The following is a 19,524-nucleotide window of genomic DNA, read 5'->3' on the forward strand; positions in this document are numbered from 1 at the left end:
CGAGCACCTCTGCCAGCAAAGGGGCCGGGCGAGGAGGCTCCGCCGCCAAACGGGGGAGCGCAGGGGAAGTGATGCTGAAGCCCAGTTCAGTTACCAAAGAGCCCTCCTGACACGGGAGAGAGCAGAAGTGGAACGGGCAGCGTTTTTCAGCCCGCAGGGGATGAGGCTGAACGATCGCTGTGAGAGCAGGGATGGATTTCAGCTTTTCGGTGTCTGGCTGTATCTCTGGGGTTTCATTCCCTACATTAGCTCGGCATCCCCCTGCCTCTCCAACTTGCTGGGCCTGTGCTCTGCACCCTCGCAGCCCTGGTCCTGCGCCGGCTGCCCTGGATAAGGAAAACCTCACCCTCACGTCGGCCCACTGCCAAGGCTGGCCGTCCTTTTCCATCTCCCGCTCCCCCAACTTCAGAGCACCCCTTTTGCCAATATAACCTGCTCTTACAGGGTTTCAGGGCAAAGGCAAGTTGTGTCTCTCCTAAAGCAGCTAAACCAGTGCGACCTGCCTTAGTTAAAGGATAGATGATTGCAAGGATGGAAGGGACGGGCTGGCTGCCTCCCCCCCTCCTCTCACAGGGGTGCTGCTGCCAGCATCCTCCGGCAGCCCCGGCTCGAGCCGGCGTGCTGCCGGGCACCTCCCGGCGGGCACGTCCCCGCTGCGGGAGCTGCCTCTTCGCGGTGCCTCGCATGGCAGTTAAGGGGGCAAACTTCCCCGTGCAGTTTCCATGATCGTGGTTTTCTGTTTGGATTAAGCAGAAATCCCTGACAGGCTACGCAGCACCGCTGAACCCCCCGCTGCATCCGAAGCATCTTGCGTACGGCTTCCAGGAGCGTCTGGGGCCAGGAATAGGAAGGCTGGAAAGACAAAACCTCCTCGCGGTGGAGAGCGTAGTGTCAGCCATGGCCATGGCCCTGCTTTGCAGAGCCCGTGGGTGCTGAGCAGCCGCAGCAGAGACATGCAAGTCTTGAGCGCAGGCTGATGTCCTTCCCCGGGCCGTGGGTCTGTCCGCTGAGCAGCAATCGCTTGCGCAGCTCAACAGCCGCTCCGAGCCCGCTCTTAGCTCTGGGTGTGAGTACATTAAACATCCAGGAGCAAACCAGCTCTTCCCTCGGTCATCGCCTGGGCTGCAGCTCCCCCCTTTGCCATCTGTGCAGGCGTTTCGATAGGGATCTTCGAGGGGTGGGCGCTGCTGCCGGTCTGTGATAGGCAACTGCCTTGCGAGTTGCAATCAGATAAAGTGTTTACAAGAATGAAAGCTGACGGTAAAGCACAAGTTTTTAACTCCATTTCCTGCTGCTTTTTTTCTCAGTAACCAGCTCTGCCTGGACAGCCCGTTCGGGGAATAAGGCCGCGTGCCCTTTCCCAGTGCGCATGCACTAACCGCGTCAGTTCTCAGCCCAACCTTGTTCGACGCGCCTGGGTGCCTCGGGGATTTCCCCCCCTGCAGCTTTTGCACCGGGTTTCAAATCCCCTCCATCCCCCGGGGCTGAAGATGACTCCTGCTTTTTGTGGGCTCCCCGTCTGCGCTCGTGGGGCAGGATGGATCCCAAATACACGTGCTGGAGCCCAGATCCTCCCCATTGCTCCTGCCCATCCTCCCCACCATCCCCTTCCCCTGCTGGGCTTTGCCTTCTCGGCACTATTTCTGTCCACTTATTCCCAATTCCTTGCTCATAAATAATAGCAGGGACTGGATGTGACACCCTTCTTTTGCTCCCACCCCGTCTGCGCCGTGAGGTCCCCATCGCCGAGGGGCTGCGGGTGCAGGACGGGGCGGTGGGAAGCGGGGCCAGGGCGCCTGCGTCCCCGTGCTGCTCTCGAAGGAGGCCTGCGCACGTTTCCGCTTGTTAAAATGGCCATGGTGCGATAAGGTCTGTGGTTTCCTCCGAGCCTGCGAGCGAGGGGGAGAGGCGGCAGCGGCAGGCAGAGCTGCAGCCGCTCCCCTGCCCCGCGCTGAGCCTCCCCCCGACATGGATGCCGCCAGCGAGACCCCCGCGGGGACCCTCCCCGGGGAGGAGAGCCCCGAGGTAGGTGGCGGTTACCCCGGGGGCTGGGGAGCGGGGCTGGGGCTGGGGAGCGGGGCTGGGGTGCGATGGCCCCAGGGAGGGGCTCGGGGCGGCCGCGCCCAGGGGACCCCGGGGTGCAGAGCTGGGTGCTGAGGCTGTGAAAGGGGGGTGAGGGAAAAGGGACCGAGCCCGGCTCCTGGCCGGGATGCTTCGCAAGGGCGAGCAAGGAGTGGGGGTGGGGATGGGGGGGTACCGTACCCGTGCAAACACGCACCCGAGGGCTGTGTACGGGGTCGGCTGCAGCTCTGTGCCAGCACCGAGTCCCCTCTTAGCTCGGCTACAGCTTCCCAGTGCCTCCCAGCCCCTCCGGGCTCCCTGCTGCCAGGAGATCCCCCAAAGCCCTGCTCTTGGCCAACCCAACCGACTTCCTCTGCAGTGGCCGGACAGACGGCATCCCTCTGTCTACCCCCGTGGAGATGGCACCTGCAGCTCTGCGTGCCTCTGCCCGGCGCTGCTGGGAGCCTGTGGGCACGATGCCCCATGCTGGACCCTGGGATGATCCGTTCTGCTGGTGTCCCCCCCCAGGGACTTGTCCTCCCTCCTAAGTGTCACCGTCTCCGCAGCCAAGCTGGCCTGCACGGGTGACACTGCCGCAGCTAACAGGGTTGGGGGGATGCTGGCGGCTGTATCCGGACCTGGATTTAAGCACCGCTCCTGGATTTGAGCTGGGCTCGTGGCGTGGGGATTAGCAGCAGTAAACACATCCTGGTGGCTCAGCTCAGCTTTAGCTTAACCAGTCCCATGCGCATATGGGCGAGCACAAAGCAGATCCCGCAGCAGCCGTCCCTGATGGCCGGAGGGAGCAACGGGGTCTGCCCCCCCAGATCAACAGTGAGTCCTCCCCCTGCCCTCTCCTGCTGCTCCACTGCTGGGCCAGGAGCAGATGCTTGTGCCTTGCTGATAAGTAATGGCAGCAGAGACAGAAAGTCCTTTTTCTCTCCCCTCCGTGCTTGCAACCCTGCTACGGGGCAGCGATGCCCACAGGGATGCTGGAGGATTTGGGACAGAGCCGTGCCTGCCGTGCCCTGGTGCAGGCAGGATAGTGCTGGGAGCAGCAGAAGGTGGACCGTCCCCTGGGCAGGGGCAGGCAGGAGCAGGCAGGGGCCCTCCTGGGTGCAACAGGTCCCCCTTTTGCTGGGGCTGCTGAGCCGCTGCAGCCCCGGCACCAAACAGGGGTTAAAAGAAGGGACATGGAGGCAGGTGGGAGAGAAGCAGCTCGAGGGTTAAACTCGCTGGGGGTGGAAGAGTTGAATTCAGTCCAGATGGCCGGGGGATTATGCCAGCCCTAGATTTGCCATAAGCAAACGTTAATGTTCCAGCTAGGGGTGGTTGGTTTTTTTTTTTCTATTAAGGGGATCCTAAGGTCATTTTGGGGCCTGGGCTGACCCACAGATAGGGCCTGTCCATCCACCCGTCCCCGCCAGCCCTGGCTGAGCAGGGCGCTGGGGCTGTGCTCGGCGTACGCCCCTCGGCACAGAAAGGGTCAAACTCGTTTCAAAAATTTCCATTATATTTTTTGGTGTCGCCCCCTTGCAGCGCTGGGAGCCGCAACGGGTGGCACAGGGGCACCGGTCCCCCTCCCTCTGGCTGTGTCACCCGGCTGGTGGCGGTGGCAGTCACCGTCACCCAGCCAGGCTCCGCGCAGGAGCGAGTTGCTCGGCCGCAGTGGTGGCCGAATCCAGACCGGGGTTAGAGAAGCAGATGCAGGACGGGCTCAGCCTCGGCGCTGGGCAGGGAACAGGGGGTGAGGATGGGCTGAGAGCCGGGGTTTGCCAGGGAAAGGGGTATTTTTGGCAGAGGTGGTTTGATCTCCTGGCCAGACCCATGCGGAGCCTGGATAAGTGGGAGGTGACATTTGAGGCGGGGGACAACAGGGGCTGTGTAGGCTCCGGGGAGCCCCTGGAGCTGGGCTGTGCTTTGTCTCACGGCACCGTTTTAATTTCATTAATTGCCTTTTGGAAAGTAAACGCTATAGCTGGTCATCCTTCAAGTGGGGAACGGACCTTCAGCTCAACAACGAGCGATGCACCATTGCAGCAGCGCTCATTTTTCTTTCTGGCAAGGGGACTCAAGTCACAAATCCTGATGGCTTTTTGGCATCTCCTTGCCCGTAGCTGCCTTGCCCAGCCTGCAGCTCCGCTCTGCGCTTTGGCCTCCTGCCCTCTCCTTTGGCTGGTTTGCTCTCCAGCCTGGTCCTGTTGGGCCTGGCCGGGCCAGTGAGCAGCTCTGGGGGGTTGGCTGATGGCTGGCTGATGGCTGGCTTTTAAAGCCTCCTATGGGTCACCCCAAATTGCTGTTGCCATCCTCGCTGCCCCCTCCTCAATTAACAAGGCTTGGGGGTGAAGCCCCCATGCTGCCCCGCCGGTGGGTGCTGGAGGAGGTGGTCCCTCGGCCGCGGGGCATCTGTGGGGTGTCACGGCATCCTTGGGGCAGCCCACCCTGATGGGCTGCGGGTGATGCTGCCCCGTCCCCCCTGCCCTGCCCTGCCTGGCCATGGTTTCCTCCTAAAACCACCCTCTACCACGAGAGCTGACGGGAAATCTCTCTGCTTCTCTTCTTTCTCTAGATGGATCTGTCCCACCGGTTCTCCAAGAGAGAGGTACGAGTGTGGCCCCACCAGGGTCTCCCTTGGTGGCACTGGAGGGGGTGGCAGTGCTGCTGGGGCTTGGGGACATGGCTCAGCTCCTGAAGATGCTCCCCAGGGACAGCCAGTGGTGGCCGGGCAGGGCTGGGTGCTGGGAGAGGGGCGGCAGGGACCGGTGGGGGGCTCGACGGGGGGACACCCCCCTAATCGTGGGGGATGCATGGAGCAAGTCCCCGCTGGCCTGGCCCCGGGCGAGGTGTCGGCGCTCCCCCCGCAGCTGGCCCTGCTCTACGAGGAGGTCCTCTACACCATCCTGCACCGCCTGGGCAAGCCCAAGCACGACCATGTCGCAGACGCCCAAGAGCTCTACGCCTACGTGCAAAAGGTGGGTCCCCACCTCCCCAAGGGGGTCCCCAAAACCCATCCCCTGACATGTCCACCCTCCCAGCTAAAGGAGATGGGGGGCACTTGGAGGGAGCTTTTAATGGGCACTTTAAAAGCCGTAGGGGTAGTATCCAGCTGGAGGGCTGGGACAGCTTGCGGCTGGGAAATACTGGCCTTAGGGAGACATATTTGTCTTCGGCTTGGGATGGCGGGAAGGTGGCTCTCCCTCAAGAGCTTTCAGCTGGTCCCCAGCCCTTCTGCTGGGCTCTTTGCTCCTCTCCTCTCCCCTCGAGCTGCAGCTGGCTGCCGGGGAGCAGAGGGAAGCCCCTGGCTGCTCTCCAGCCACTGTTAACAGGGCAGCATCCGTCACCAGCCCTAATATCTACACCAGGCTTTCGGCATGGACGCGGAGGAGCACAACGTCATCATGCAGCAGGTCAAGGAACTGGAGGTACGCAGCGAGGCGGCGTCTCCCCAGTATGCTGCGGCCGGGGCTCCCTGCATCGGGGTGGTGCTGGGGGGCTGTGTGCCTCCCGGCTCCCAGATTTGGGCTTTGGGGTACGGGGTGCCCTGGGCTGTACGGGGGAGTTGCTCCGGGGCTGTTTGCTGGCATGAGCAGCAGCTGACAATGCAATCCTTCTTGAGCCCTATCCTTCCTCATGGGGTTGGTGACCCCATTAAGCATTAATTATTTTTTTTTTCCTTTCTTCCAGAGCCCAATTTTTTGCCTGAAAGCAACTGTGAAGGAAGCCAAGGGGATTTTGGGTAAAGATGTCAGCGGTAAGTGGAGACGGGTGGGTGTCCCATCGGAAAAGGGACAGCCACTGCTCCCGACGGGGACTTGCACGCCTCCGCCCTCGCAGGGTTCAGTGACCCCTACTGCCTGCTGGGCATCGAGGCCAAGAGCCAGGAGCCGGCCCACCCCGACCACAGGAAGCGGATGAAGGCTGTGGTCAAAGACCTCATCCCTGAAGACCAGATCCATCGCACACAAGTCATAAGCCAGACCCTCAGCCCGGTGTGGGACGAGACATTTATCCTGTAATCTGCCACCCCGTGGCTTTGCTCATCGGGGGGCTGGAGGGGGTGCCCAGGGCTCTTGGGGGTGGATGGGGGGGTCACCACTCGCCCCAGCCAGGAGCTGGGGCTCTGCTGGGGCGATGCCCACTGGGACTTGCCAGGCTTCTGGTCTGACCCATGCAGCGGGTCCAGGGAGGTGAAAAACAAAAGCGTAAAAATCCCTCCCCTGGGGCTCTGCCACCGCTTCCCCAGGCTGCCTGGGGTGGTTTGGGGTCTCCCCGGGGAGGACCCTCCTGCCTGTAGTCCCCAGCTGTCCTGCCTGCTTGCTGCCGGTCCCTCGGATGCTGCTCGAGTAACAGCATCCTGCTGGTGCCTTGCAGGGAGTTTGAAGACATGGAGACGGCCAGCTTCCACCTGGACATGTGGTGAGTGGCAGCACCCCTCAGCCAGCGACCCCAGCCCCGGCCCTGAGCAGGGTCCTGCCTCCTGGGAGGGTGGGCTGGGGCGGTCCTTCAACCTGCACCCTTTAAAAAGCCCCGGAAACCAGCTGGGGACCCCTTTCCCCATCACTTTCTGCCGGAGCAGTGCACAGTGCAGGATGAGACCAGCGTGAGCAGAGAGCTTCAGGCTGGCTTTGCCCAGGCAGGGCTGAGCCTGAGCCCTGATTTTATTTATGGCAAGCCATGTGCTTGCAGATTTTGGCTGGACAGATGGTTTTGGGGGTGGCCTCAGTCCCGACATATTCCCCCACAGCACCCTCCCTTCTCTGCTGTCATTGCATCTCCCTGAACTGTTTTGCAATCGCCTAAATGTCCTCCTTTCCCCCACGGTGGGTTTCCCTGCCCGTCCTCGCAGGGACTCGGACACGGTGGAATCGGTGCGGCACAAGCTGGGGGAGCTGACGGACCTCCACGGCCTCAAACGGTTGGTGCTGGTGTGGCCCTAATGGCTGCAGAGGAAAGAGGGTTTGCAAAAATGCTTATTTGCCTGCTAGATTTTAAAAATTGCCTTTGGAAGGAAGGAGGGAGGGAGGGTGGCAGGTCTGCGTTGCCCTTCTTTGCCTCGACCACAGGCATAGGACACCTTTTCACCCCCTCCTTCCTTCATGCCTTTCAGGATCTTTAAAGATGCTCGCAAAGACAAAGGGCAGGACGATTTCCTGGGGAACGTGGTCCTTCGCCTGAAGGTGAGCTGTGCATCCTCTCCTCCGAGTGACTCCCCAGGCGCTGGTTAAACCTCATGGGGTCTGGGCAGGATCCAGCCCCGTGGCAGCGCCGAGCTCGCCCAGGATCCCGGCTCAGAGCCGCAAATTGATGCCAAGTCCCTCAGTTCGGTGGCAGGTGCCCCAGCCAGTCCAACACACTCGCTCAGTGGTTGCACATCTTTTATTTTTTAGTCCAATACTAGAGTTATCCAATACAGCATCTTCCCGCCCCATTAATGCAGTGGGACCTGGTCCCTGAGCAGCTCCTTCCCCGGGAAGGCTGCCTGGGGCTTCACCCTTGTCTCTGTGCATGCAGGACCTGCACTGCTCGGACGACCAGTGGTACCAGCTGGAGCCACGGACGGAGACGTACCCCAACCGGGGACAGTGTCACCTGCAGTTCCTGCTGACGCACAAGAAGGTGGGAGGGGATGGGGAAGGGGGTCCCTTTCCATCGCCTTGGCAGGACGGGGTAGCTGTCTGTCCCTTGGGGCCTATCTCGGGGTCACAGACCCTTGCCCCAGGAGCAGAGGTGCCAGCACCAGGGTTTGCATGTGCTGGAAACCAGCTCAACCCTCCCCTGAGCTCCAGGCCAGCACGGGGGCCTTGCTCCTGGTGCACCTGCACCCCTTGGCTCGGCTGCAAAGGGGGCTTTCTGCCCCCATGCTTTTTGGGTTCCTGTGTCCCTACTCTCTGACTGCATCCCTGCATGTTCAGGCAAGTTATTTTAGTGCTTCTGTGCCTTGTCTCTTTTCAGAGGGCCACCACGAGCAGCCGGACCCAGCTGAGCTACACTGTCCATCGCCACCTCCTGCAGCAGCTGGTGTCCTATGAGATCCTGCAGCACCAGGTACCGGGGGGGAGAAGCAGCCCTCCAGCAGCTGGGCGGGGGCGAGGGCTTCCTTTGGTGCCCGTCGTGCCCGACACGTTGCTGCAGTGTGACGGGGAGGAGCATCATGATGATGTCTACCTGTGCCTGGCATCCTTATGGGGCACCCGTTCCTCCTGTGGTCCTGCAAACCCACCCCAGCCCGGCGCCTGCCCCCCTCCTTGCTCAGCCCAGCTTGCTCCAGGACACCTCACCCTCCTTTTGCATCCTCGCAGGCCGGCAGCATGGCCTGGGACGGGGAGCTGAGCAAGCACGCCAGCACCGTGCTGTACCTGCACGCCACGCAGAAGGATCTCTCCGACTTCCACCAGGTCATGGCGTGAGTACTCCACGCCCGGGGAGCCACGATGCAGCATCGCGCGGGGGTCAAGGGCCCCAACGCCTTCCCTGGGGCCATCTGACCGCAGCCGGTCTCTCCGGGAGCTCAGCGTGGCTGGTATTGCCCCCTGCCCCGAGCAGCACCAGGAGAGCTGGGTCCTGCCCCTGCAATCCCAGCAATAGCCGTGGGTGGGGGAGCCCCGCGCTGGTCCCTGGGTGCCCCCCAGCCCTGGGGGGCTCAGCCCAGCCTCTCCCTCCTCCCCAGGCAGTGGCTGGCGTACAGCAAGCTCTACCAGAGCCTCGAGTTCAACAGCAACTGCCTGCTCCACCAGATCACCAGCATCGAGTACCAGTGGGTGCAGGAGCGCCTGAGGCCAGAGCAGGTGAGGGGGTTGCGGCACCCCGGGGGGGCAGAGGGCAGGGAGACGTCCCCCGTGCACCCAGCCCGCTCCCCGTGCACCCAGCCTGTCCCCCGTGGTTCCCCCGTGCACCCAGCCCGAGCCTCTCCTCCCAGCTCCCGGGGCCATTTCCCTCCCTGTGTTCCAGGAAGGGCAGGAGCTCGGTCCAGGGGTGCTGGGGGGCATTTCTGGGGAGAACCAGCCATTGAGACCAGGACAGCCCATGGGTCAGGGAGCCCCTTTGCCCCAGGGGTTTGTTCCCTCTCTCCGCAGAGAAGCCGTTACTCTTTGCATCGACATCTCCCTCTTCCATCGCTGCCATCGCGTCACTCACAACCCCCTGCAAAACTTAAATATGACCCAATTCCTTCTTTCCCCCGCCCATTTTCCCAGGGCGTCCCAGCACCCTGCTGAGACTCTGAATTTTTCATGCATAGCAATGAGGTTTACGCGCAAAGCTCAGCTCAGCCCCTCCAGGGAGAAGCTGCCCGAGGCATCACGGGGTTTTCCCATCCCTGGAGCAGGCTAGAAGGCAACGGGAGCCACCAGCTCCCTCCGCCCTGGTGCCATGGTTCTGCCGCTGAGGAGGACAGCGCATATTTCCTTCCTTCTCCCCAGAAAGCAGAGCTGGCCGAGTCCTTCCAGTCCTTGCTGACTTACGGGGTCTCCCTCATCCGGCGGTACCGCATCATTTTCCCCCTCTCTGTCCCGAGGTCCACGGAGAGGCTCCAGTCCCTGCTCCGGTGAGTTGAACACCGGTGCCGCCTGTGCATGGGGTCGTATGGCTTGGCCACCATGATGGACCAGCCTGTAAGCTTGAGCAAAACCCCCCGTGAGCCCTTTCTGCCCCCTTCTCAGCTGCTGGGACACTTGTCCTGTCCTGTCCCTCCTCCTGGGCTCCCGTGGGGGATGTTGCTGGGAGGGGAAGGTCTGTTTGGGTAGGGTCTCTGGGGGGAGAGGCTGTTCTTTCTGATGGGCTGGTGCTGGGTTTCACTCGAGGTTCTCACTTTGCAGGGTCCTGGTCCAGATGTGCAAAATGAAAGCTTTCCACGAGCTGTGCACGCTCAGCCCCGACCTCCCCCAGATGGTCTCCAAGGCGCTGAAGGTAGTGGGACCAGGGATCTCGCCCTCCCCAGCCCCAGGGAGGTGGGACCCTGCGGCTCTCCCTTCCCATCCATCCCCTGCCCAAGGCCCACACCTCAGCAAAGCCACACGGGCCACCATGGGGAGGGAAATACCTGCCCCTCTTCAACCTGGTGGTCCCAGCCTGTGGTTCCCACCGCACGGATCTGGGTCCTGACTGCACCCAGGGGACAGGGAGAGGGAAGGGGGTGACAGAGCTGGCTTTGCTCCTCCTGCTTCCCTGCCATCACACCAGCACTCCTCTCTCGCAGTCAGGCACGGCGGAGTGGTTTCACATGAAGAAGCAGCACCTCAAGCCCATGGTGAAGGTCGGTTCCTATCTCTGCCTCTCTGACATTGTAAGAAGCAATTTGCTGGGCTTGGGGTGGGAGGCCCGAGGGGTTGGGAAGACAAGATGGAGACAAGGCTTCTCCAGTTTTCTGATGCAGCCAAGGCATTTGGGTTTCCAGCTTAAAAATACCATGAGCCACGTTACCTGCAGCTGCCGAGGTGCATTGAAGCTTAAGGCCTTGGTGCAATGCTCAGGAGAACAGGAGGTGGTCCCCAGCCCAGCCACGCAAGCACAAGCCAACAGTGGATGTTACCGACAACTTCTTGGTGCTCCTAATGTGGATCTAATGATAGATTGCTACCCCACAAGAACAAATCATAGAAATAAATAAGATCAGAAAGGAGCCCGGGTCATTTTAAAATTACTAAGGATCCAAATCAAGCTGTTCCTTCCTTTACAGAGCATGGAGGAGAATGGCAAAGCCTTGTCCAGACTCCTTCTGGAGGTGATAGGAGATCTCCAGCAGTGCCAGAAAATCTGGAATAAATTCTTCATCAAGTAGGTTTCAGAGCTTGATCCCCCCTCGTCCACCTTCCCTGGGGTCAAGAGCAACAGGGCACTTTGATGCCTCATTCATTGGCTCTTGGGCTCCACAGAGAGCATCTGTGGTCCCATCTCTGCCTCTTAGAGCTTCACTGTCCTCGCCCTTATGGCAAGGGCATGGCCTGGGAGGGTTTGCAGGGGCGGGTTTGCTGGGCTGGGGCTGGCAGGCTCCTGACTCCCCGTTTCTCTCTTGCAGCACCTTGAAGTTGAATCTCTTCTCCATTGCCTACCTGGAGCTGGAGAGCCTGGTGAGCAAGCCTGGGCCGCTCTGCACCCGTGGGACTAAGGTCTAAAGCCAGGCTGAGGTTTTGGCCACCTTTCAAGTGGCAACTGGTTGTTGCAAGCCTGGAAAGGGAGCAAGCCAGGGAAACTCTCCATCTTTCCCTGCGTGCCCATAAAGTGACTATCATCTGCTTCCCTGACCCAATGAATCTCCTGAAATGCCACCCAAAAGGAAGAGGAGTCCCCTGAGCTGACCCTCACCCCGTGGCTCCAGAGAGCCCCTAGCAGACCAAGCCTTCCCGGCCGGACCTTCGCTAACAGCCGCCCCCCTTCCCTTGCTCGCCGCCAGGTCGCGGAGCACGTCCAGGGGCAGCTGCGCGAGGTCGACAGCAGCATGTCCAAGCCCATGGCCGAGAGCCTTTTCCAGCTCTACCTGAACCTGCAGGAGCTCTATCGGATGAAGGACTTCCTCCCAAAGAGGTATCCAACCCAGAGAGAGGGGAGATGCTGAAGCTAGGGAATGAGCCGTTAATTGAGAGGAACTCCAAATGCTTCCCATTCACCTACATCACTAATTACACATAAGGCAGACGAGGCTGCTGGTGTCTGGTGTTGGTGTGAGCATCACCAGAGGGGTTTCAGGCTTGTGTCTGAGTGGGGTTGATGGAGACTTCACCTTCCAGACAGGGGGAGGTTTCTCCTTAGGACGGTGCTACGGGCTGCCTCCCCCTCGGGGCAGTTTCTTGTAAGAGAGAGCAAGGAGGGGTGATGGCCCCGTGCCGTTGCTGTGCGGTTGGAGAAGCTGGTGCCTTCGTCCACAGGGATGGACCTCTGGCCCTGAGCAATTTCCACCAATGGTTCAAGGAAGCGGTGCCCCAGTGGCTGCAGAAGGCCTACACCATCGCGCTGGAGAGGGCACAGAGAGCCATCCAGATGGACCAGGTAACGCGGGGAGGAGAACATCTCCCTCCATCCTTTGGGGACACTCCAGCTCCCTCCACACCTTGCCGCTGAGCCTGGCTCACAGCATTGAGACCACCACGTAGGTGCCTCTTGCAGCCCAGGAGCCGGCTGGTTCCTCTCCCAAATACACAACAAGGGATGTGGTCTCCTGGACCAGTTGATCCCACCCTGGCCCCACAGCGCATCCCCGCGCCCCTTCCCTCTCTGCCCTCTGGCAGCCCGAGTGAGCTGATGAGCCTGCGCTGGGGCCATGCTGTGAGCATCCCCTTCGCTTCCGACCTTTAGGACGAGGGGAGGGAGGGCAGCCATGGGCGAGAGCCCCCCAAAGTAAAGGAGCAGCTCTCCTGCCTGGGATGACCGCTTTCCGCACAAGCTAAGTTGCATTTGCTTTCTCTGCCCTCCCAGCTGACGCCCTTCGGAGAGCACAACAAGCACAGCACGTCCACTGTCGACCTGTCCACCTGCTACGCCCAGATCGTGAAGACCTGGCAGCAGCTCAACTGGCCGGACCCCGAGGAAGCCTTCATGATCATGGTGAAGCTCGTGGAGGTTTGTATACCGGGCCCTGCCGGCAGATGCCATGCTCACAGGCATCAGCAGCCGGAGTTTCCTCTCCTGCTCTTGGAGACGTGTCTCCACGAATCGGGCCAGTGTCCCACGCCGATGTGGCAGGGTCTCCTGGCCCCGCAGTGGTTCCCATGCTGCCCAGTTCAGTCCCGTTGGTTTCTTTTCTATCCTGTAGGACATGTGCAAAATCGCCCTGATGTACTGCCGGCTCATCAAGGAGAGGGCTGAGGCTCTGTCGCTGAATGAGCAGAACGAGGGCGAAGCAGCCAACAGAGTTGGTATCGGGGCAGGGTCCACTGCTTCGGAAGAGGCAGAATTTGGCCGTGGGTTCTGGGCAAAGAGGGGCATGAGCTGCTGAGCACCCAGCTGACATCCCAGGTCTGGCTTTCATGGGGACCAGTTGACCCCCAATAGCCATAATCCTGGAAAATCAGGAAGGAAATGGTGTGAGCAGGGGGAGCGGGATGCGGATGGGGGTGAGGATGAGAAAAAGGATGGGGATGGGGATGGGGATGGGGATGAGGATGAGGATGGGGACAGGACTGAAGATGGATGGGGATGGGGATGGGGATGGGGAGGGGGATGGGGAGGGGGATGGGGATGGGGATGAAGCCGGCGGGGGATGCACCAGGGGGTGTGGGACACCCTGAAGCAGACCCACCTCCCCCAGCTCTGCATCGTGGTGAACAACATCAAGCAGCTGCGGCTGCTGATCCGAAAGCTGCCATCGCAGCTGGACTGGGCCCAGCTGGAGCAGCGCACAGGGGACGTCATCGACCAGCAGCAGATCCAGCACACGCTGCACAACCAGCTCGACAGCACCGTCTCCTGCCTGGACCACGAGGTCCGGGACGTGGTGCAAGCCCTGGCCACCAAGGTGACCACCTGCCGCTGACCCCCCCTTGGCCCTCACCTGGCCCAAAGTGGGGAGGTCTCACCCAAGGGGGCCTGGAGCCCATAATGCTCCTGGAACGGAGACAAGGCGGACCCGGGCATGGGGAGGTTGGTGCAGAGGGCAAAGCCCAAGTGCCTCCGTGCATTTCTCCCTGGCAGCTGGAAAAGGGCATCGCCAGACACATCCAGGAGCTCTCCTCTTCCGATGACACCCGGGAGCCCGAGGACGTAAGTACCTGGCCTGGCCCCTTCTCGACCACCTTTTTCGGGCAGCCGCGAATAACCCTTGCCTACTTGGTGGAGGCTCCCATCGCCCTTCCCCACCCCTCCCTGCCCCGCGCCTGGGGCACAGGACACACCAGCGCTGGGGCCCAGACCTCCGTAAGCTTTGTTTGACGCCTGTGTCGGCAGCCGGACCAGACCGGGCACAGCCTGCCCACGTCCTCGCTGTGGGAGGGAGCCCCTCCGGGCCCCCCTGCCCTGCTGGCTCCAGCCAGCCGTGCTCTGCCCCTCTCCCCGCCGTGCCCTGCTGGATACGGCCCCCCGTGCCCTCCCCAATGCCCCTCTCCTCTTGCTGCAGTCCATCATCCCGCTCATGAAGTTCCTGGAGTCGGAGCTGCATTATCTCAACGAGCATCTGGTCCACGAGAACTTCAAAAGGTGACCAGGGCACCGGGGAGGCACCATGGCAGAGGCCAGCAGCGTCACCGTCCCTCGGCAGGAGCGTCCCCCCGCACCGTGGGGCCGTCCCGCTTTGGGGCTGGCTGCTCAGCCCACTGGGACGAGCCAGTTCCCTCCGGGGCTCTGCAAAGCCCCTTGGCCGAGGACCAGCCCACCCCCGGACCCCTGCTCACAGCCTTCCTCCCTCGCCCCCGCAGCCTCCTCGCTCTCCTCTGGCACCACACCTTGGCCGTGCTGTCGGCAGCCGCGGGGCAGCAGGGCCCCTCGACCCAGCGCTACAAGAAGCTGCACTGTGCCCTGAAGGTACCGGGGGGGGCAGCCGGGGGGTCCCCGGCAGGGACGGGGGTTTGGTTGCTAACAGCGTCCTTCTCCCCAGAGCCTGGAGCTGTGCTTCCACGCCGAGGGCTGCGGGCTGCCGCTGGAGACCCTCCACACCGCAGCCTTCCTGGTACGGGGTGCTGGGGACGTGGGAGTCCCCGGGGTTTCCTTTGGGTGCCCTCCAGGGAGGGTGTCCCTGGGCTGCAGACCCGTCCATGTGCTTGACCGTCGCCTCTTGTCCTCCCCGCAGTCGCTGGAGACCCACCTGGCCCTCTGCTCTGCCACCAGCCGCAAACTCATCCAGAAATACTTCAGCAACAGGATCCAGCAGCAGGTAGGAGCCAGGATGGTGCCCCCAGCCCCTTCCCACACCCCGCCCTTGCACACGCGGGGCTGCCCGGCACAGCCTGCCTGTGGAAACGTGGGATTTCCCCACCACCCGCCCAGTCCTGAGGCTGTTGGGGCTGGTTTTGCCTCATCGGTGGGCAGGAGGGGGTTCAATTGCACCCCAGAGGATGCCCATCACCCCCCAGTACCCCAAAATGCCCACTCAGCCTCCACCAGACCCCAGGCATCCCCTCCACGAGCGTGCCGAAAGGCAGCACCCTTATTCCTGTACTCCACCGCTCAGCTGGACACCAGCTCGGAGAAGTACGGGGCCGTGACGATCAAAGCGCTGTACCGCCCTTCGGAGCAGAAACTCCGCGTGGAAGTGCTCAACGCCGCCAACCTCATCCCGCTGGACTCCAACGGTGGGTGCGGGTGGGCTGGGGAGCCCCACCGCCCCGGGACCCCCTGCCCTCCGTCCCCGATGCGCCCCTGGGTAGGAGAGGTGCTGGCAGTGCTCGGTGTGACGGGCCTCTGTCTTGATTTGCTTCTGCATCCGAGGAGGTGGGTTTGGGGACGAAGGGGGTTATTGCAGTGGTCCGGGGTGCTCCAGAGGGATGCGGCAGGCAGGACCAGGCAGGGCGCTGCCCACATCCCGCTGCCTTCCCTTTGCAGCACAAGCCAGCAGCCAGGGCAGGCGGCTTTTTTCCACCCTGCAAATTGCCTCTCAGACAGAAAAATATGCCGGGGTGACAAGGGACAGTCTCTCGGGTTGGCTGTCGTTTGGGGAGGTCTCCAGGAGAGGTCACCCCATTGCAGCCACCCGTGGCAGACCCAGGTGTGGGCAGGGTGGGGGATGTTCCCGCACCCTCCCAGGAGCCTGGCTGGGCTGGGGGGCGGTGAGGGTGCCCTGACCCCCCCCAGCCACCCCAGTGTGTCCAGCCCCCGCGGCTGGGGCAGAAGGGGCGGCGGGAGGGGGCTGACGGCTGCACCCCACCAGGCTCGAGCGACCCCTTCGTCCAGCTCACCCTGGAGCCCCGGCATGAGTTCCCCGAGGTGGTGGCCCGGACCACGCAGTGCAAGAGGAACGAGTTGCACCCCCTCTTCGATGAAGCCTTCGATTTGTACGTAGGGGCTGACGCCCACTGGGCCCCCCGCAGCCACCCGCGCTTCCACCCAGCCCCTGCTACGGGGCTGCTGCTCCGGGAACTGGGTCCTGCCCTGGGATTCGCCCCCGCACCCCACTGGGGGCTCAGCCGTGGGAGCTGGGGTGGGGGCACCCCAAACACCTGGGTCCCGCCGGCTGGTGCGGGGCTGGGCCGGGGCCCTGGGCTGTGAAGGGGTTGGGGTCAGTGTGGCGGCGGGAGGCAGGGGCTGGCTTCCCACAGAGCATCACCCCAGGGAACCCTGTTCGGTCCCTGGGGCGAAGGTTGAATTTCGGGATGGAGGGGATGGGCTGTGACGGTCCCCCGCACCCCGTCCCCCTGCAGCTTGATCCCCCCGGAGAAGTGCCGGCAGGAGGGGGCCTGCCTGCTGCTGACCGTGTTCGACTACGACACGCTGGGGGCCAACGACCTGGAGGGCGAAGCCTTCTTCCCCCTCCGCCACCTGCCCGGCCTCGACACCGACGAGGACCAGGCTGACGCGGGACGGGTGCCGCAGACCCGCCTCCCCCTCACCCACCCCAAACCCGCCGGTACGTGGTGCTGAGCCCCGCCGAGCCCCCGCCGGCCCCGCGGCCGCAGGAGGGGGCTGCAGCCAGCGTCTCCCGCCATCCCTTCCCTCCTCTCTGGCAGGAGACGAGATCCTGCGGCTGCTGGAGTCCAGGAAGGGGGACAAAGAGGCTCAGGCCTTCGTTAAGCTCCGCAAGCAACGAGCCAAGCAGTCCAAGGAGACGGAGTGAGGGAGGCGGAGGAAGAGGGACCCGAAACGAGGGGCTCTGGCCAGTGGGACCCGGGAGTTTTGCCGGCGCTGGAGCCGGAGCCGTCCGCAGGGGCTGGGTCCCCAACACCTCCCAGCGCCCGTCTCGCCCCCACCTTCGGGTAGCTCCCGTGAGGCCGGGGAGGGTGGGCACGCGGTATTTCAGGGGATTTCTTTGCCTGTCCGGACTAGCAACACTACACGGGGGACGTGAAAGTGTGTGGCTGGCCCTGCTCGTCCCCATTAGCTTGTCACTGCCGGTGCCGCATCGCCTGGCCGCGTCCCCAACCCTCCCGTCTGCAGCGCTGCGTCAGGGCAGTGCAAGTGCAGCGTCATTTATTTGGGGTGGGGCCAACCAAACCTGCCTTTTTTTTTTTTTTTTTTTTTAATTTTTCTCTTGTGGATAAGCCTCTTATTTTAAATTAAAAGCCCCAAAGCTGATGCGTGGGCTGACTCTGTGCAGGGGGTGCTCCGGGGCAATGGCCCAGGCTTCGGCGAGGACTTGGCTGTGCTGAATCAGCCGGGCTGTTTTCCTCCGCAGGGAATCAGGTAGTGTTCTTCCGAGCCCCAGGCCATTGCAAAATAGTATTTACACCAAGGTACAAACAAATGGCTGGGAAAGCTGCGGCCGCCCAGTGGTGCTGGAGGCAGGGCTGAGCGTGCGGCACGGCCGGTGCCCGTACCTGGCGGATGGAGCCGGGTTTTGGCCTGTGAAGGAGCCTGATGAGCCGCGGGTAAAGCCCAGGTCTGGCTCGGGCACAGCAAAAAGCTTTTAGGATGGGTGATGCGTGGTGGTTTGGTGATGAGGAAAGGCAGATGCGCGTGTCCTCGGGGCTGCGCGGCGCTGGGAGCAAGAGCCATCTCTGCCCGGCGGCCATCTCTGCCCGGCGCAGCGCCGCCGGCTCCAGGCCTGGCACCTCCCTGTGCAGCCGGTCGGGCTTTGTGGTTTGGGGTATTTTGTGGGTTTGCATGGGTGTTTTTTTCTTTTTTAAAATGTGCATGGCTCTTGTCCGTGGTTTTGTATTTTACCACCAATTGAATTGACCTCCTTGCTGGAGCTGAGGGAGGCTGGGAGCTTGCTGGAGCCTGGGCAGCGCTAAAGAGCATCGCAGCCCCATCAGCCAAACCGCGCGGCGCTTTGGGCTGCCGAGGGACCAGAAGCAGCGGGCAGGACCCCGGCGTTGCCCCCAGCCTCTGCCGGGGACCTGCGTCCCTCTGCTCTGGCACGCGGGGGACAGCGGTGGGCACGCGGGGGACAGCGGTGGGCAGCAGTGCTGCAGGGTGCATTGCCCGGGGGGTGGCCCGGGTGTACCAGCAAAAATGCCCGGCAGGGCAGCTGGTTGCTAACTCTTCGCTGGGTATTTTGGAGTGTGGTTTAGCTGCAATTCGTAGTAGTTGTAACTCCAGAGCTCCCGCTGCCGCCGCCCTGCAAGGGGGTGGCGGTGCCTGGGCTGCAGCGGGTCCCCGGGAGTTGCGGGGGAAGTGAAGGCATCGCCCTCCCGGCGCCCCGAGCACCAGCCGCGTTCTCGGCGGGCTGAGCAACCGCTGGGTCAATTCAGGTCAAGCCCTCGGTGGTGGGGTGGGAGGGGGAAAAAAAGCCTCGTTGGTATCTGTATGACATGGCCAGGCTCAACCGAACCCACAGCAGGAGGGATTAAGGGTGCTCGCTCACAAGGAAGCCATTTGCTGGCTTAAATCACTCGTTTCGGTCCCCCCTTGCAGAGAAATAAGGTTCTGGAGCAGGGTCCCTGCTTGCGGAGGAGCCGTCCCAGGGCCTCGTTCAGCCGGGTCGCTGCTACCGCTGCCGGCGAGGAAACCCCGTGCCCCCGGTGTTGGCACCCGCTACCAGCCGGCCTCGGGCCTTACTGCCAGCTTAGCGCTGGGGGCTGCAGCGTGCGGGTGGGTTAGCCTAGGTTTCGAAACGGCTGTGCCGTACCTGGCTGCGGGTGCGCAGCCGGCGGGCTGTCCCTGCGGCGAGAGGCAGGAGTCCCAGCGAGGCGGGGGCGCGGGCCGACCGCTGGGTTGAGGTTTGCACTTATTTGCATCTATTATCTAAGGTGTTTTAGCTTAATTTTTGCTCCGCTGGGGGCAGGCGTGTGAGTCTTCTCCCACCTCAAAAGAAATCATCCCCTTTACAGAGGAGGACTAATAAACCTTGAACGGTGGGAGCGTAACTTACCCCATGGACCAGGAGGAGCCCAGCCTAAGCATTAAAAAAATATGGCTTAAAGCACACAAAACCAGTTCCTAGCAAATGCAAGGCTGAGGAGGAAGAAATCCCCATCATCCTCCTCCCGGTGAAGCAGCCCGACACAGGCAGATTGCGGCAGCACAAGAGGGAAGGGGCAGGCACTTACGGCTACCGATTTTATTCGCTAATCTGTAACATCAACCGGGTGATTCGCGCTGTTGTTGCGGTTGGAGTAAGGGTAAGTGGCTGCTGCAGCTTTGAGGCATTAATTAGACCAAAGCTAATTCTCGGCTCCATACATAAGGCATGGTCTTTTGGGTACCAATGCATGAAACTGTGTCTGTAATGCTTTAAATGTCATAAATGTCGTAACTTTAAATGTCTCTGCCCAGCCTGGCTCTTCTGGGAGACGCTTCGAGATAAATTCTTGTCCGCACCACGAATCCAGGTGCTAAAACGCTCTTTGCTCTGTGGCTTTGCCGTTTCCAAAGGAGCCCCTGCCCCACCGACCGGCGCCGCATCGCCTCGCCCCCGCCGCCCTCGCCTCTCGAGCACAACGGCGA

General features: G+C 62.1%; 1 protein-coding gene across 5 annotated transcripts; it reads left to right on the forward strand.

The window, feature by feature from the left end:
* The first annotated feature begins 1,053 nt into the window (after nt 1-1,053).
* Nucleotides 1,054-19,508, forward strand: UNC13D (unc-13 homolog D). 5 transcript variants are annotated; one of them, XR_014229743.1, is made up of 34 exons: nt 1,054-2,025; nt 4,631-4,663; nt 4,926-5,033; nt 5,424-5,483; nt 5,746-5,812; nt 5,896-6,073; nt 6,433-6,477; nt 6,908-6,976; nt 7,169-7,238; nt 7,573-7,677; nt 8,014-8,106; nt 8,361-8,464; nt 8,729-8,846; nt 9,480-9,604; nt 9,876-9,966; nt 10,256-10,312; nt 10,736-10,833; nt 11,075-11,126; nt 11,450-11,580; nt 11,922-12,042; nt 12,469-12,612; nt 12,806-12,904; nt 13,301-13,507; nt 13,684-13,752; nt 14,105-14,184; nt 14,403-14,508; nt 14,582-14,653; nt 14,774-14,857; nt 15,155-15,275; nt 15,851-15,974; nt 16,341-16,546; nt 16,647-16,892; nt 17,312-17,504; nt 18,909-19,508. XR_014229743.1 is itself a non-coding variant. In XM_082326908.1 (32 exons), the coding sequence occupies exons 1-32, from the start codon at nt 1,969-1,971 to the stop codon at nt 16,751-16,753; spliced, it is 3,201 nt and encodes a 1,066-aa protein (XP_082183034.1). In that variant the 5' UTR covers nt 1,054-1,968; the 3' UTR covers nt 16,754-17,267. The 5 variants fall into 5 exon arrangements, 1 of the variants encoding a protein (XP_082183034.1); XR_014229744.1 differs by lacking the exon at nt 17,312-17,504 and having other exon boundaries at nt 18,909-19,506; XR_014229745.1 differs by lacking the exon at nt 18,909-19,508 and having other exon boundaries at nt 17,312-17,637.
* The last annotated feature ends 16 nt before the right edge of the window (nt 19,509-19,524 follow it).

This window comes from Platalea leucorodia (genome assembly GCF_965183815.1).
Source record: "Platalea leucorodia genome assembly, chromosome: 14".
Taxonomy (NCBI): Eukaryota; Metazoa; Chordata; class Aves; order Pelecaniformes; family Threskiornithidae; genus Platalea; species Platalea leucorodia.